We start from the raw sequence: 13915 nt of genomic DNA, 5'->3' as shown, positions 1-13915 counted from the left end.
TCACATGAAAATAACCTTCAGATGTACCTCTGTGTTTGTCCGCGTTTATTCTACGGGGCCCAGAAATCAATTATCTTATGATGTAGTTATTCTAGATGGCATTGCACTGGCATCCAGCACCACCGTAAAGCATCTCAGAGTTATCTTTGATCAGGAGATCTCCTCCACACATAAAACATATTTCAATTTCAAGGACTACCTTTTATCACATACTGTACGTAACATTGCAAAAATCAGGCACAACATGTCTCAAAGCGATGCAGAAGAATTTGTCCATGCTTCGAGACTAAATTCCTTATCATCAGGCTGCTCTAATAAGTCTCTTCAATCTCTCAGATTGATCCAGAATGCTGCAGCACGTACACTGTTTGTGTGACGAGTTACAGTGCTTCTAAATCCTATTAAGAATCAAGATGGAATATTAAGTATCTCCATTATTTAGTGACCTGGTTGATAAATTTATTAAAATCTACACGACAGCGTCTACCAGGTAATTAAGATATGCATTATTCCATTCACTCAAACTACACTATCAATCTGTATTAATGCACTATTGAGATGTTCAGTATCTTATCAACAAATATGTTTGCTAAAGAGGGCACCTACAGTGTAAATTGATTCGTACTGGATTAAAATGTTGGATGCCTCTCCAACCAATAATTCACCAACTCATATTTTAGCTCAAGCGTAACATCTATACCTAAACACATTTCCTTGGAGAAAGAAGCATTAAACTTTAGAGGACACTGCTGTGCGTCTTACCAGACGTCAGCCTTCCTGCCGTAGCCCTCTCCACTGATCACCTCCGGGCTCATCCAGTAGGGGGTGCCAGTCACAGAGCGGATGCCGGTTCCAGACATGCAGATGGTCTGCAGCCTCTTGCTGGCACCGAAATCTCCGAGCTTCACGTTGCCCTCTGAATCCCGCAGGATGTTGGCACCTGAGTTGACACGGAGCGTGTAAATATAGCACCTTCGCTAATGACCTTCCACATGCTGCGAGACCCAAACATCTATATATTTTATATCTAGTGTAGGACTCGAGCGTCTGTCGTTGAAGCGCGCTTACCTTTGATGTCCCTGTGTACGATCATGTTGCTGTGCAGATAGGACATGCCCTCCAGGATCTGTCTTGTGTACTTCCGGGTCACGTTTTCTGTCAGCGCCCCGTAGGCCTTCAGCTGGTCTTTGACTGAACCCTGATAGGAAAAAGAAAAGAAGAAAAAAAACATTAAAACATGTGCTTTCCACAACAGCACACAGACCACCGATCGACCTGCCCACTGAAGGTCTGAGCCCGGAGCAGAGGGAGTAAAGTTAAAATCTGGCACCTGAACGATTTGTGTTGTGCATTCAAACTATGGACAATGTGATCTAAAAAGGAAAGCCTTCAGTCCCAGAAACCATGGAGTCACCAATACTAAGTACAATCTACAATCTTTCACCACATGTAAAAGAACGTCAGTGATAATACTGATAAAAGAACGAATGCCTTCGTTTGCAATGTAGTGAAGCGAATTTGTGTGATGTCTGATTTGATGTGCCGAGCTGGACGGGTGCCAGAAATACAGAGGCAGAGTAGAGACAATCTGCTTTACGATTGACCTCAAACATATCAGATCGGACTACTGGCTGACCGCTTTAGTAGATAACATCATCAGCCGCTGTCTCTTGTTTTTTTAGACTTCATAAGAAGTTGTCTGCACAACTATGATGCCCAGATTCCAAATGGAAACAAAGTAACGGAGGTCAAATTTCCAGGAACCATTTCCTAAAACCAGGAAAAGATCCTGCGGTTGAAAAGAAGAAGTATTTGACTTTATAAACCTAAAAAGTCAGGTGGCAGAGATTGAGGAAACTTCTGAATGCCTAATTTCACAACTTTATAGCAAATCGAAATCATGAGAACTGATTGTTGTACTTTGTCTGCCCTCGGTGTGTATATTTTTTTTCATGCCCTTATATGACTGACCTCAAGTTAGATGCAATTAGATGGACCACAAAGACTACGGTTATGGAATGCATTTCACATTCCTCTGTGCTCTCTCTGGTTGAAGCTGTGACAATTAAAAAGTTGCTGGGACTCACCCCCGGCATGTACTCCATGAAAATAGTGAGAGTCTTCTCACTGTGGTCCCTCAGACAGCCGTAATACTGAACAATACGCTCGTGGTGCAGATTTTTCAGCAACTGGATTTCACACTCCAAAGCGCTGACCTCCTGTGCAGAAGACACACAGAGAAGCTGGGAAGTTACACAGCGGACATTCAAACAGCCGCTCAGACGTGAAAAAAAAAATACAAAAGCGGTCATTTCTGTTGATTTACTGTTTTTACATGTAAACAAAAAGCTTCTTTTTTTTTTTTTTTTTTTTATGGGCACGGTGGAGCCTCCGGAGGCACCGTGGTATCCGTTACCACTGATGACAAACAAATGGGACAATAAACACGGTGATTCAGCTGCATGTGACGTCGACCAAAAGTGAAACCTAACGCGGAGAGTAAATGAACGCCGGTAGCTCGGTTCCCCAAAAGAGGTTCCTGTGTTTACGTCGGAGAATGAGGCCATGGCATAGAGGGAGATGGGGGGGGGGGGATAATAACAGTAATCCCCGCCCCCCAAGTCCCAGCACAGTTTAATAGAAACAACTGATACACAGATACACAACTGCTGCCCCGTCACCCCTTCACTGCCACCGCTCCCCCCCACAACACTTGGCTACTTTCAGATACAGGAAGTGACAGTGAATGTTTTCTCTGTGGAAGACAGGAAAAGACATACAAATGGGAAAGAGGAGGGGAGGGGGGAATCTCTTCAATACCATCCACTTCTTGAGTTAGTCAATCTCTTTCCGGCAGATTGATTATTTCCTTTATGTGGCAGGCGATACAATAAAGTTTGTGTGGCTTAACACTTGATCTCAGACCACCGGAATTTAAATAGTTGATCGATTAATCAAATCCCCACTTATGCCAATTATGTACGTCCCAGTACGGTGGCCTGAACAGATTAACAAATGCACGACACGTGAGGTCATTCTTGGCGTTTTTACAGTGCAGAGTCCAGTGCGGAAGTGCAGAGTTGCAGATTTTGTTATTAAACATCAAACTAAAGGTTTGTTTTTTACAAAAGACTGTGAGGTCAACATCCGCGACTGATATTGTAAAAGTAAAGAGGAAATGACACTATTTCCTGACAAAAAAACAGCAGACTAATTAATGTGCACCAAGAAGTAGCGACACGTCAGCAAAGCAAACATTTCTTTTTTCGCAATAGAAAAGCGCCAACAAGAGGCTGCATGTCCACAAGCAAAACGGTGGAAATGTACCAAAAAGAGAAAATGGGAGGGCACCGAGTATTCTGTCTGGTAAAAAGTTGATCTATCCATGTTAGTGTCTCACCTTGCTGGTCTCAGGACTCTCAGGGTCAAACTGGACCTGCTTGGCAGCCAGTTCCCTCCCAGTATCCACATCGTAACACAGGTAAACCCGACCAAACGCCCCCTGGCCCAGAAGCTTCCCCCGCCGCCACGTCATCGGAGCACCGGGGGCTGAGGAAAAAAAAAAAAAAAAAAAACTGTAATTTATAATGGTACAGTATACATAGGAATACATTTTTATTATTATTTTATTGACCCACTATTAAAACATTTTTGCCAAGGTTTTTTTCATCCTGCTAAAAGTAAATTGTGGTGGAAACCCTAATTCCATGATATAAGCATCTATGCCGACCCCTTGAACCCTAAAATGAAGTGCAATTTAAATTTTTAAAAAAGGACAGTTTGTTTTATCCTCGATCAAAACTCACACTTATGCGCGACAGAGCGATCTTGGGGGCGGAGCCTGCCCTGAGCGTCGACCAGCTGCCAGCTGCCCACACTCTCCTCGCTGCCATTGAGCGACCGGCGTGAGGGCACCAGAGTGAAAAGGTTCCCCTGGGGGCGACGGATCCGCGGAAACGTCCGACGGCCTGGAAAAAAAAAGAAGCTGGCTGAGGTTAAAGGTTTACATGACCAACAGGAGAGATTAAAAAAAGGGGAGGAAATAGAACAAGTGAGATTAAGAGAAGGAAGTCACCAAGTTGATAAGATACTGGATGGTCTTACCTTCACTGTGGTCCTTATGATGCAGGGAGACATGGTACCTACGTGGATAGGTGCCTCCTTTCCCTGCTACCCTGTCATGCACATGATTTTCCCTGTCTGAAAGCAAAGATTAAAAAAAAAAGGTGAAAGGTCAGCAAGATTACTCTGTGATTCAAACTGTTGTACTCGCACAACAAAAACATGCAGATTATTTTGTTATCAAATCCGTAATGTTGTTGCTTTTATAAAAAAAATTTTTAAAAAACTATAGAAATATTCCACTATGATGGTTTAAAGGCGGTTTGAGCCCATGAGATGTGGGACATGGGCGAGGCGGTTGGAAGGAGCTTTCCTTGTAGCTGATCTCACCTGAGCACTCCTGACTCTTGGCTCTGTGCATGCGAGACTTCCTCAGTGAAGGGCTGCGAAAGAGAAGGAAGGAAGAAGAGTGAGAGATGGTTCTTGTTATTTAGCATGCACCTATCATAATAATCATAACATGTAATGACTAGTGAGTTTCTGTCAGGCGGACGTTCCTCCTCACCTGTCTGAGTTGCTGTCCAGAGACTGACAGCTTCCAGAGACTGAGTTTTCTGCACTGCTCCAGGGATCCAGCACCTGCAAAGGGCACAGTGGAAAATAAACGCTGTGCATGCACATCTTCATCGTGCACACACGTTTCAGAAAGAAAAATCCATCCCAAAACTAAATTTATGCCTGAAAACTTTGGAAGCATGAACCCTATTTTGTTTTTCTTCCAAGAACAGCTACGTTGACAAAAGTATAGTTGGACAACTCTCTGAACTTACCGACGGCTTTGTTAAACCTTTTGCTCCCAAATAAATTTGATAGAATATACTTTAATAATGTTAATAAGACTTGCATTAATGAGCAAAACAAATTCAGAAACAGAAAAGGTCTTGATTCGAACTTCGAGGTTTTTTTCGAGGTAGTTTATTTATGTGATCAAATCTCAATAAACAAAACACATCATACGATTTGTATCTTACGGTGGATGTTTCCCCATAACTGGTGAAGCAATGACTCACACACTGATCGCTGGTCTCAGGGATGAACTCCCCCTCACTGTTTATGCTGGTGTATGAACCTTGGCGGGCGATCCTCTGCTGGCGTTCAGGCACGTAACCAGGAGGCGGCGAGCTACGCCCCGTGTTCTGAGAACCTGGGATTAGACACAAGAAACATTAGATATATGAGACATGCAAAAATTGAAAAAACACAGGCCTGAGTACTGAAATGTGAATGAGGACATCAGTTGTGATGATAATATTGTTGGGGGAAAAAAAAAAGGCTTTTCATAAATGTTTTCAAAATAATAGGCCCTGTTGATCTACATCGAGATGTGTTGTTTATTTTCCACAGAGCATAGGCACACAATCAAACATGCAGTAGTTGAGACCACAACACACATCCGTGCAGTAACTGTTGTCAAAAAAAAAACAATATTAAGTAACGACACCCACAAAGATAAAGAAAAACTAATCAAAGTGTTGATTGCTTCCATAATAACTGAAAGGAGCAACGCCGTTTAACATGTATGGCCTCGCTGCAGCCACTTCATCCTAAACCAGGCCACTGGTCCACTGCACTAATAGCATTCTGTAATCTGATTGGCTGCTGTCCAGCAGGCTTCGTCTAGTGATGGTGAACAGGAAAAGGAAGTGGACCCATTGCTAAAAGGGGAAGTTAAAGAAGGATCAGCCACAGAGAGTGCCAGAGAGAACTCGACAGACGGGGAAGTCAAAGTAGTAAAAAAATGAAGTGGCAACAGCGACATGACAGCTGCCCGTAGCAGAATATTAACAAAATCATAAGCTTCAGAGAAAATGTTTATAAAAAGTCTCAATTTCCTCCTTTTGAATCGGTGTGCGAAACCATCTTGTTACAGATAAGATTAGAGAGAAGTTTGAATGACAGTTGAAGATATGTACCAGTAGATAGGTGGCGCCCCCTGGGCTCGGAGGATTGGTACACCGTGCTCACGTCTCCAGCGGACTGGGAGGACTTGATCCTCACCTGCTTGCACGGAACGTGGTGGGAAGGGGAGGAAGCCTGCAGTTGGAACAAGGAAGGGGAAAACGAGATTTAAAAAAAAAAAAAAGGAGGCTTTGACACGCGATTAAAACGGCCGCTTCGTGTCAGCAACCCAGCGAGAGTAACGCAAATGTAATGAGGAACTTTGCGCAACACTGGTCTACGGTGAAGAAATGGCAGTTGTGCAATGGTGCGCTGTGAACGCACGCCCAATGTCTCACATTGCTGAGCTCCTGAGTGAGCAGCAGGATCCTGATGCTCTTCATGTTGGAGCTTCGGTCCAGCAGGTCGATCGCCTTGTCCAGGTCACCCTGATCTCGCAGAGGGATGGACAACTACGAGGATAGAAGATACATAATATATATATATATATATATATATGAACAAACAATTCATCAAGATTCACATGCAGGCAAAAGCATTTAGGAAACATTGGGAAATGTAACAAATTGTGTGTAATTATTTACTCACCTTAATAAAAAAAATTTAAAAACACATATTTTGCACATAGTCAGGTTTGAAGCTGAAACTGAATCAGCCACTTGTTTGACGATGGATTCATCGCTTACCTCATTGTTCATATAATGCAGGTCAAGCTGCTGGCCAAAGACAGTCGTGACTTTCTGCTGGACTTCCTCGAACTGCACAGGCCGTCCGAACACCAGGATCCTAAAGAAAGCAATAAATCACACAGACGGTCAGATTGTGAAAAGATCTGTACCGGCTGCTGAGGGAAAAACGGCGTTGGACTCTCATTCACATGTGCGAGCAAAAACACACACACACACACACACACACACACACACACAAGCTGCCGTTTGTAGTGTGTGCGGATTGCTCTAAGTACACCTTTGCATATTTGTGGCCTGTGCTGGCAGCCACAGGCAAACCACAGCCTTTCCTCACATACCAGTCTGCAGTGATGCAGTGGAGTCTTGAGACGTGCTCTTTCTCATGAACTGGAACATGTGACAAGAACAGCATGCCTGAGTGAATATGTTTATGTATCTGTTTGAGTGCACACACACACACACACACACACACACGTATCAAAAAGGGCCAAAAACAAAACTCACCTCCGCTCTCCTGAGAACTCAAACTTTATCCTGACATCGTCCTGAGAGTAAACAAAAAAAAAGGAAGGTCAAAGCCGACAAAGTGGGGGGTCATCAAGGTGCAATGAGAAAGCCTGTGCTGATATTCAAAGATATGTAAAGATGTGATGCCTTCACTCAATGGTCGTTCGCTGGGAAAAACACGTCACTCTGTATACTTCCTCCATTGCTATATCATTTGTGAAACCTCCACTTCCACTCATAGCAAGCGAGCTGGGAAAATGGTGGATCCCGTCTTTCCCAGGGGGACAATCTCTGGTTTTAAGCAAACACCACATTGCACATGAGTTGTCTGCTTTGGCTGTTCTCTGTGGCTGCAGGCTGCTGTGGTAAAAAGCGAGGGTGGGTGGGCTACTGGTCGCACAGGCAGAATATATTTTTTTAGAGAAGAAGTTGAAAATAACTAAAACTTTTGTGGGGGGGGGGGGGGGGGGCTATCTCGGTAATACGTCTCTCATTATGCTAAATTAGCTAACTGGGTGGGCTAAGTGTAATACTAAGAAACAACAGTATACTTGCATGGGTGATACCCAATTACACATTGCTTTATTACAGCAAATTAATTCCCTGGTCGACAGACCCACAGTTATGAAGCAAAACAATATTTCGTTAGATTCCAAGGCCCTCCTGATTTTCTGAATTTACACAGTGATGCAACTGTGTGCAGAGGGACAGTGAGGATTCACGCTGTGGACAGAAGACTGCCCACAGCCAGTTGTGTTCATCCTCGCCTAAACTATGAAGGACTTCAGCAGAAATTACATTACTGGTGATGGACATGCATAGCTGTTCATGGACATATTTGTGTGGCTAAACATGGGAGCTTCCTGTCTCAGGGTCTCGCTAAACACCTGCCTACATTTCTTCTTGAGAACCATGTGGCTGAAAGCACTTCATTTGAAGATAACCTTCATTAAAATGTGTATTTCTGCATGGGGCCCAGATGTTTGAGCTACAGCTCACAGTGACACCTATTGGATTGTCAGGCCTTCTTCGGACTTACAACAACAAATAACATTTCCATTATTTCTAGGTGTAAATCCTGGTTTATGAGGACAACGTTGTACAAGCGTAAGCTTCTAAACCATCTTTTAAAATGTTAAAATCTGCAGCTGTACCGCACCTGTCTGTTGGCCTGGGCCAGCGTCTTGGGTTTGCTGCTGTCATACGACAACACAGGCTGGCGGCGAGTCATCTGGAGGGCAACCAGGTCTTTCATTATAGAGTGGAGCGCCTGCCTCTCATCTGAAAAGGATTGTGGGTTGGGAAAAATACACAATTAAGAGTGTGGATTTGTTAATGAATGAGCTTAGTGTCTTTCCTTGACAAAAAAACATGAATTGAGCCTCAGTTCTGCACTAAAAAGGTGTGTGCAGAATATTAATCAGACGTGTTTTAACTACATCCATATTGAGACCATCCTGTGGCAGATTTCTAAGGGCAGGCAAGGACTGCAGTGTTTTTGATATGCCTATTCCCATGTTTGATCTCAGGGCAAGCTCTGCCTTGGCTGGACTCGCTCGCAAAGAGAAAATATTCTCCTTGTGTAGCTTGGACAGACATCACAGCGCCTCGAGCAGCGGAGAGAACCAGACCCCCATTTACACAACGCCGAAAACCAATCCTTCATTCGACGGGGTCTGGAGGAGAAGCTCGCACAGGGTTTTCGGCCTCAGGGATGGTGTTTGTTGCGAGTGTGTGCGTGCGTGTGTGTGTGTGTGTGTGTGTGTGTGTGTCTGTTTTTATCTCACGCTGTGAGGAAGCCAGCCATGTTCTGAATGTCTGTCTCGCATCAGAATTTATAGTACTTACTCATTGTGGCGATGCTTGCGTACGTGGTCTACAAGCCAGACTTCAGAAACGTGTCTGTGTTGTGCCAACCCCAACCGCCCACACAGCCTGCAGGGACGAAAACAGTAATCAATTAGTTGAAAAAGAGAAAGTGTGGCACTCTCTTTGTTCATGTTACGTTGCTTAGAGCAGAGGGATGTGACTCATCGAGGCCGACAGGAGATGACACACAACAAAAGGTTATTAGCCAGTCGGACAAAAATCGTGCCAGTATGCAAGTAGCTCAGCCCGTAAAACATCACCTTGTTGGTAAACAACACCGAGATGTCATAAAAAGGACAAAGAACGAAACCTGATGGCTAGCATAACAAAGCGGCTGCGCTGCCCTCTTATTATATAAATCACATGATTTTAATGTGACACTAATCAGAGACGCTGTTATTCATGTGCAGCACATCACTCTTTGCAGGCATGTACAAACCTGCAACCTAAGCCTGCAGAATGCATAGCTAAAGATTTGCCTGAGTGAGCGCCCTGAACTCTGAGGGAATGAGAAAGTGTGCAGCGCGTGTGAGAATGTGCGTTGTGCCCATGAGAAAGGAAAAAAAAAGACAATTGGAAACGGCTGAAATTCAAGCTGCATTGGCAGCAATCAGTCTGGAAGAATGTTTTCTACGGGGAACGTTTTCTGCCATTTTTAAATATATCGACTGGCTTTAAACTTCTCTGATTGCATGAGCCGCAAAAGCCACAGTTCCGCTGTGTTATAGCACCATTGTTGACGTTAACAGGGCAATATTATCTGCCCAGTTCAAAAGGCGTCAACAGCATTATGAACTGAGGCATTTCCTTCAATGGTGAGGGTTTGTCCCAATAAAACATTGGATTTGAACAAATCCAACAAAAGAGAACTAAACTTAGTTTTCTCATTAACGGTAGATGACGGATGAATATTGGTCGGTGAAGCAAATATGACTGACAAAAGCGTAAAAAGAGAAGGAAAAAAAAGAAAGAAAAACACATCAGCGACTTCTTTAAAATTAACCGACTGATCAGATGGTTTTCTCTCCCGATTACAGTACTTCCAATACTCGGTTACGGCTTAAAACTTAATGCGATCTCATAGCGGAACATTTTAAAACAACTGAAATCTGGTGTTCAAAATCAAAACATGAAAAAAAAAAACCTCTTTGAGCTCATAGTTACAGTAACCTGATGCAAAGGGATTGGTGTGCCGCGAATTGCCGATTCAGCGGCTCATTGCCGAACGCATGCAAAAAAAAACATCAATAGAGAAACAGATCCGCTTACAAAAGATCAGTACCGGCACAGATACTGATGCAGTGAACTGGACTGGTGCATCCCAAAATCTAAACCGTAACAATCCTTGTTCGGCTACAGCATACGTGTTAAAGTGTTCCAGGATAATAACGACATGTTTGGTCTGACCAGGAGACAAAGCATTTATCTACAGGGATATATTGACTGGAAATAAGATTAGCCTCTCAGTAATTTCCCATGACTGGTTTATATATCTTCCTACTCCATGACTTTTTAAGCCAGAGTCCACTGTTAACAAAGTGCTGCACCTCGACATGTGCTTCAGCTTTCCCAGAAACATACTGCAGCGAATCAACCCATGTCCATGAGATGGATCGGTAGGTGCCTGGTAAGCGTAGGGAACTAATCGCTTGTTCAAACTGTAACAACAAGACGGTGTCTGATGATGGAGCCCGCAGTGGAGGGTTGCAACCATCTCCGAGGGAAGATGTCTGCACAGTCTCAGAAGCAGAGTGAGCAGCATCGGTACCTGAAGCAACTCATTGACTCTGTGGATTTCCTGGTAATAATCACCCACAGGAATGCCGGGCACGTCCGCCTGTGGTCGTCGGAGCGTTGCCACGTTGCTTTCAAGCTTCCGCCACTTTCATGTTCTCCTGCCAACGGAGCATGTTGCCAAGTGCTTTTGTCCTTCAACCCCGTGGAGCTCCATGCTTGGGGCCATACAGTCACCCACTAGTTGCTTCAGGGCCCGCCGTCGCCGTGTTCTCCAAAGAGAACATCAGAGGGGCTGGTTCTGCAAGGACCGGCTCAACTTGTGCACTTCAAGGGGTCCCTGAAGACAACAGCACCACCACATCTAACCTCTCTGTCCGTTCCCCTGGCTAACCTCTTCTTTCCCATACTTCTCTTGATTTTTAATAACCTCCCCAGGTGGAATGTGGGGAATTCAATGGAGAAGGAGGCTGTGCTCTACCAGTCCGGTCAGCTGTGCCCGCTTTATTTTCCTTGTATCACATTTCCAGGACTAGCAGGATTTACATGGATTTTCCGCCCCCCCTCCTTCTCTGTCTGCTTTGAGAGGTGTTTAGTCTGAGGCCGTTTTTCCCAGCCACGACTTTCTCCGTCAAGTCGTGCATCTGGACGAAGTGCTTCACAGCAAAACAATCACCTGGCTTGATGTCTCTCCTGTTTCAGGTGCACATGCGTTTTGGGTTTAGGGTAACCCACCAGATTTATGTATTGCAATCTTGACAAGTAGCTGGTACTTGGCTTGGCTACAGTTTCAAATGCCCTCTGTGGTGTTTTCAATAAACAAATATACATACGGATACTTTCTCAAGTCACTATTTCAAAAGTTGAGCTAATCTCAAGTGGTTTGTAAAAATGCGGGTCATTCTCCTTGTTCATATAACAAGGTCACAGAAAAGTTTGTGAAGATCAACTACATCTGTGGTCCATACCTGCCAACGGTTATACAGGTGTCAACCACAAAGCAGCTATCTGTTGTCATCCAGAAAAAGATGGCGATTATAACCCATGACAGTACAACGTGGAGGAAATCTTTCAAATTTCTGGACATTTCGGAGAGTTAGTGGGGTGATTTAATACAGATTTAATAATGGATGAAGCACTGAGCCAATGGTGTTGACACATTACCATATACATATGAACCATGGTGTGATATGATGGTCACAATCACATGTAGTTATGCTCTTAACAAAACAAGCACATGAACACAATCTAACGTTGCTGTGTTTAAATTGATTTTTTAAAATTGTCTTAATCTGCTATTCTCCATTATAGAGTATAGATGTATAAGGAGCTGCATTCATGTAACATGGGAATAACTAGCTGCACTTTAAAAAGACTTTGAAGCAATGACTCACTATGTACATATTTTAACTTTTGGTGGTGGACTAAACAACAACAACGAACTTGAAGTGATCAATATTCCCCGATGCTAATTGCAAAAACTGCTGTCAAACTGGCCTCTTCAGGTGTGACTACACCTGTAATTTAAAGTCTATACGTGTTTTACACTTACACTTGTGTTTGCGATACATTTTAAAGTATTAAAGTTATAAATACTTATGTTTGTGCACCACACATAGCTCACTACTTGATTGGAGATGTTTATTTATTGGTGTCCTCAGATTTATTTGCCATATTTCCTCCCCGATGCTGCTCTGATTTTCAAGTTGTAGCTTGCAGTGAAGTCCTTTGAATGGGAAGTCAAGGGCTTTAACAAAATGTGTAATAAATGACTTATTACAGTAATGTCTATTTTAATCTGACGACTTTGAGTCCAACAATTACTTATACATAAAAGGAAATATATTGGTTTTCATTACAAGAACATCATGTTGTACTTTGTCCCGAGTTGCAGTGAAGGGACCACATCATTTCCTCCCAACCCGACCTTGAAAGAAGCCCAATCGGCTCACTTTACCCCCGTCATCGCTGTCACGTGCGCGACCCCTCACCTGTCGCCTGGACCACCTCCGTCCGGACAAGTCTTCTCACGCGTGGAGCACACGGCGGTCACCGGCGTCTCGCCGCGGAGACGATGCTGATGATGATGATGATGATGATGATGATGATGACGCGGTAGGTCCGGCCGACGCTCACGTCCATCGGTGCCCTCAGTCAAACCGACGCACCGGGGGGGTGCGCGAGCGCGGACGCCATGGCGGGGCTGACCCCCCGCAGGTAATTGATCTTCTTAAACGGAAACAATTAATGCAGCCACACGAACGGATAATGTCCAGGAAGCCAAAGCGCACACACATCAGACAGCTGGGAGTCGCACAGAGACACTATTCCGATGGGGGGGGGGGGGGGGGGGGGGAGCCTACATCAGGCTGCTGCAGATGTGGCCCAAAGGCGAACCCCTGCTCCGCTCCAGCCTCGGATCTTTGGAAAACTTAAATTTCCAAAACATTGTTCACATTCGTCACGCACGATTGTCAACGCGTTCGGGCTCGCGCGTCGGAGGGAGCCGCGTCCAAGAAAAACTAGCGGACAAGGTGCAACAATAACCGAGTGGCCTGTATGAAATCCATTTGTGAGCAGCAGCTTTCGACCACAGGAACGATTTCCGTGATTTTGAGAGCCGCTCTTCCTGCTAAGTTTGCAGATTTTTTTTTTGTGTTCCTTCTCCGTGTTGCCAGGTTGGGAGTCCAGACTGCAGATATCTCTCTTTTTCTAAATAGAGCTACGTCGGATTGCAACTTGAATATGACATCAACGTAAGCATTTATAATGCATAAAAGGCCTATAACAAAAACATTGATTAAGCGCGCGACATGATGGGGTTGAAACTTTTAACAATTAGCAACAAATGCGAGCAGAAAAAAAAAACAATAACATGTAAAACGTTGCGCTTATTAAACACTTCACCTTCGATTCATGTCAAGCGGGGCCAAGTCGCATAAAGTCCGTCGATGTTTTTAGACTTCGCGTCTGGTTCTTACATGTCGGTTCCTGAGTATTCAGACCCTCGTCTTCTCTCAAGAGACACCGCGTTGTCGTGCGGCACCTGGAGCCGACCCGCAGTCCACAACTCCCCCCCCCCCCCCCCCCCCCCC

At 44.4% G+C, this 13915-nt stretch overlaps 1 protein-coding gene across 2 annotated transcripts in view; it reads right to left on the bottom strand.

Annotated features, from left to right (window-relative positions):
• map3k3 (mitogen-activated protein kinase kinase kinase 3) overlaps positions 1-13915 on the bottom strand; it is a 15830-nt gene extending 1915 nt beyond the window's left edge. The window contains exons 1-17 of one of the 2 annotated variants that reach the window (XM_034538750.1): positions 13728-13915; positions 12812-13046; positions 9066-9152; positions 8377-8498; positions 7215-7255; positions 6708-6807; positions 6360-6473; positions 6036-6156; positions 5133-5266; positions 4628-4701; positions 4453-4505; positions 4105-4200; positions 3807-3968; positions 3401-3549; positions 2088-2219; positions 1069-1198; positions 763-940 (exon numbers count right to left, since the gene is read on the bottom strand). In XM_034538750.1, coding sequence (XP_034394641.1) covers positions 763-940; positions 1069-1198; positions 2088-2219; positions 3401-3549; positions 3807-3968; positions 4105-4200; positions 4453-4505; positions 4628-4701; positions 5133-5266; positions 6036-6156; positions 6360-6473; positions 6708-6807; positions 7215-7255; positions 8377-8498; positions 9066-9069 — 1610 coding nt within the window. In that variant the 5' untranslated portion in view covers positions 9070-9152; positions 12812-13046; positions 13728-13915. Of the gene's footprint in view, positions 1-762; positions 941-1068; positions 1199-2087; positions 2220-3400; positions 3550-3806; positions 3969-4104; positions 4201-4452; positions 4506-4627; positions 4702-5132; positions 5267-6035; positions 6157-6359; positions 6474-6707; positions 6808-7214; positions 7256-8376; positions 8499-9065; positions 9153-12811; positions 13168-13727 lie in introns of those variants that run through there. The other variant, XM_034538749.1, reaches the window with a different exon arrangement.

This window comes from Cyclopterus lumpus, chromosome 8, assembly GCF_009769545.1.
Source record: "Cyclopterus lumpus isolate fCycLum1 chromosome 8, fCycLum1.pri, whole genome shotgun sequence".
NCBI lineage: Eukaryota > Metazoa > Chordata > Actinopteri > Perciformes > Cyclopteridae > Cyclopterus > Cyclopterus lumpus.
Note: the sequence above shows the minus strand (reverse complement) of the source record. Positions and strands in the feature narration are given on the sequence as shown.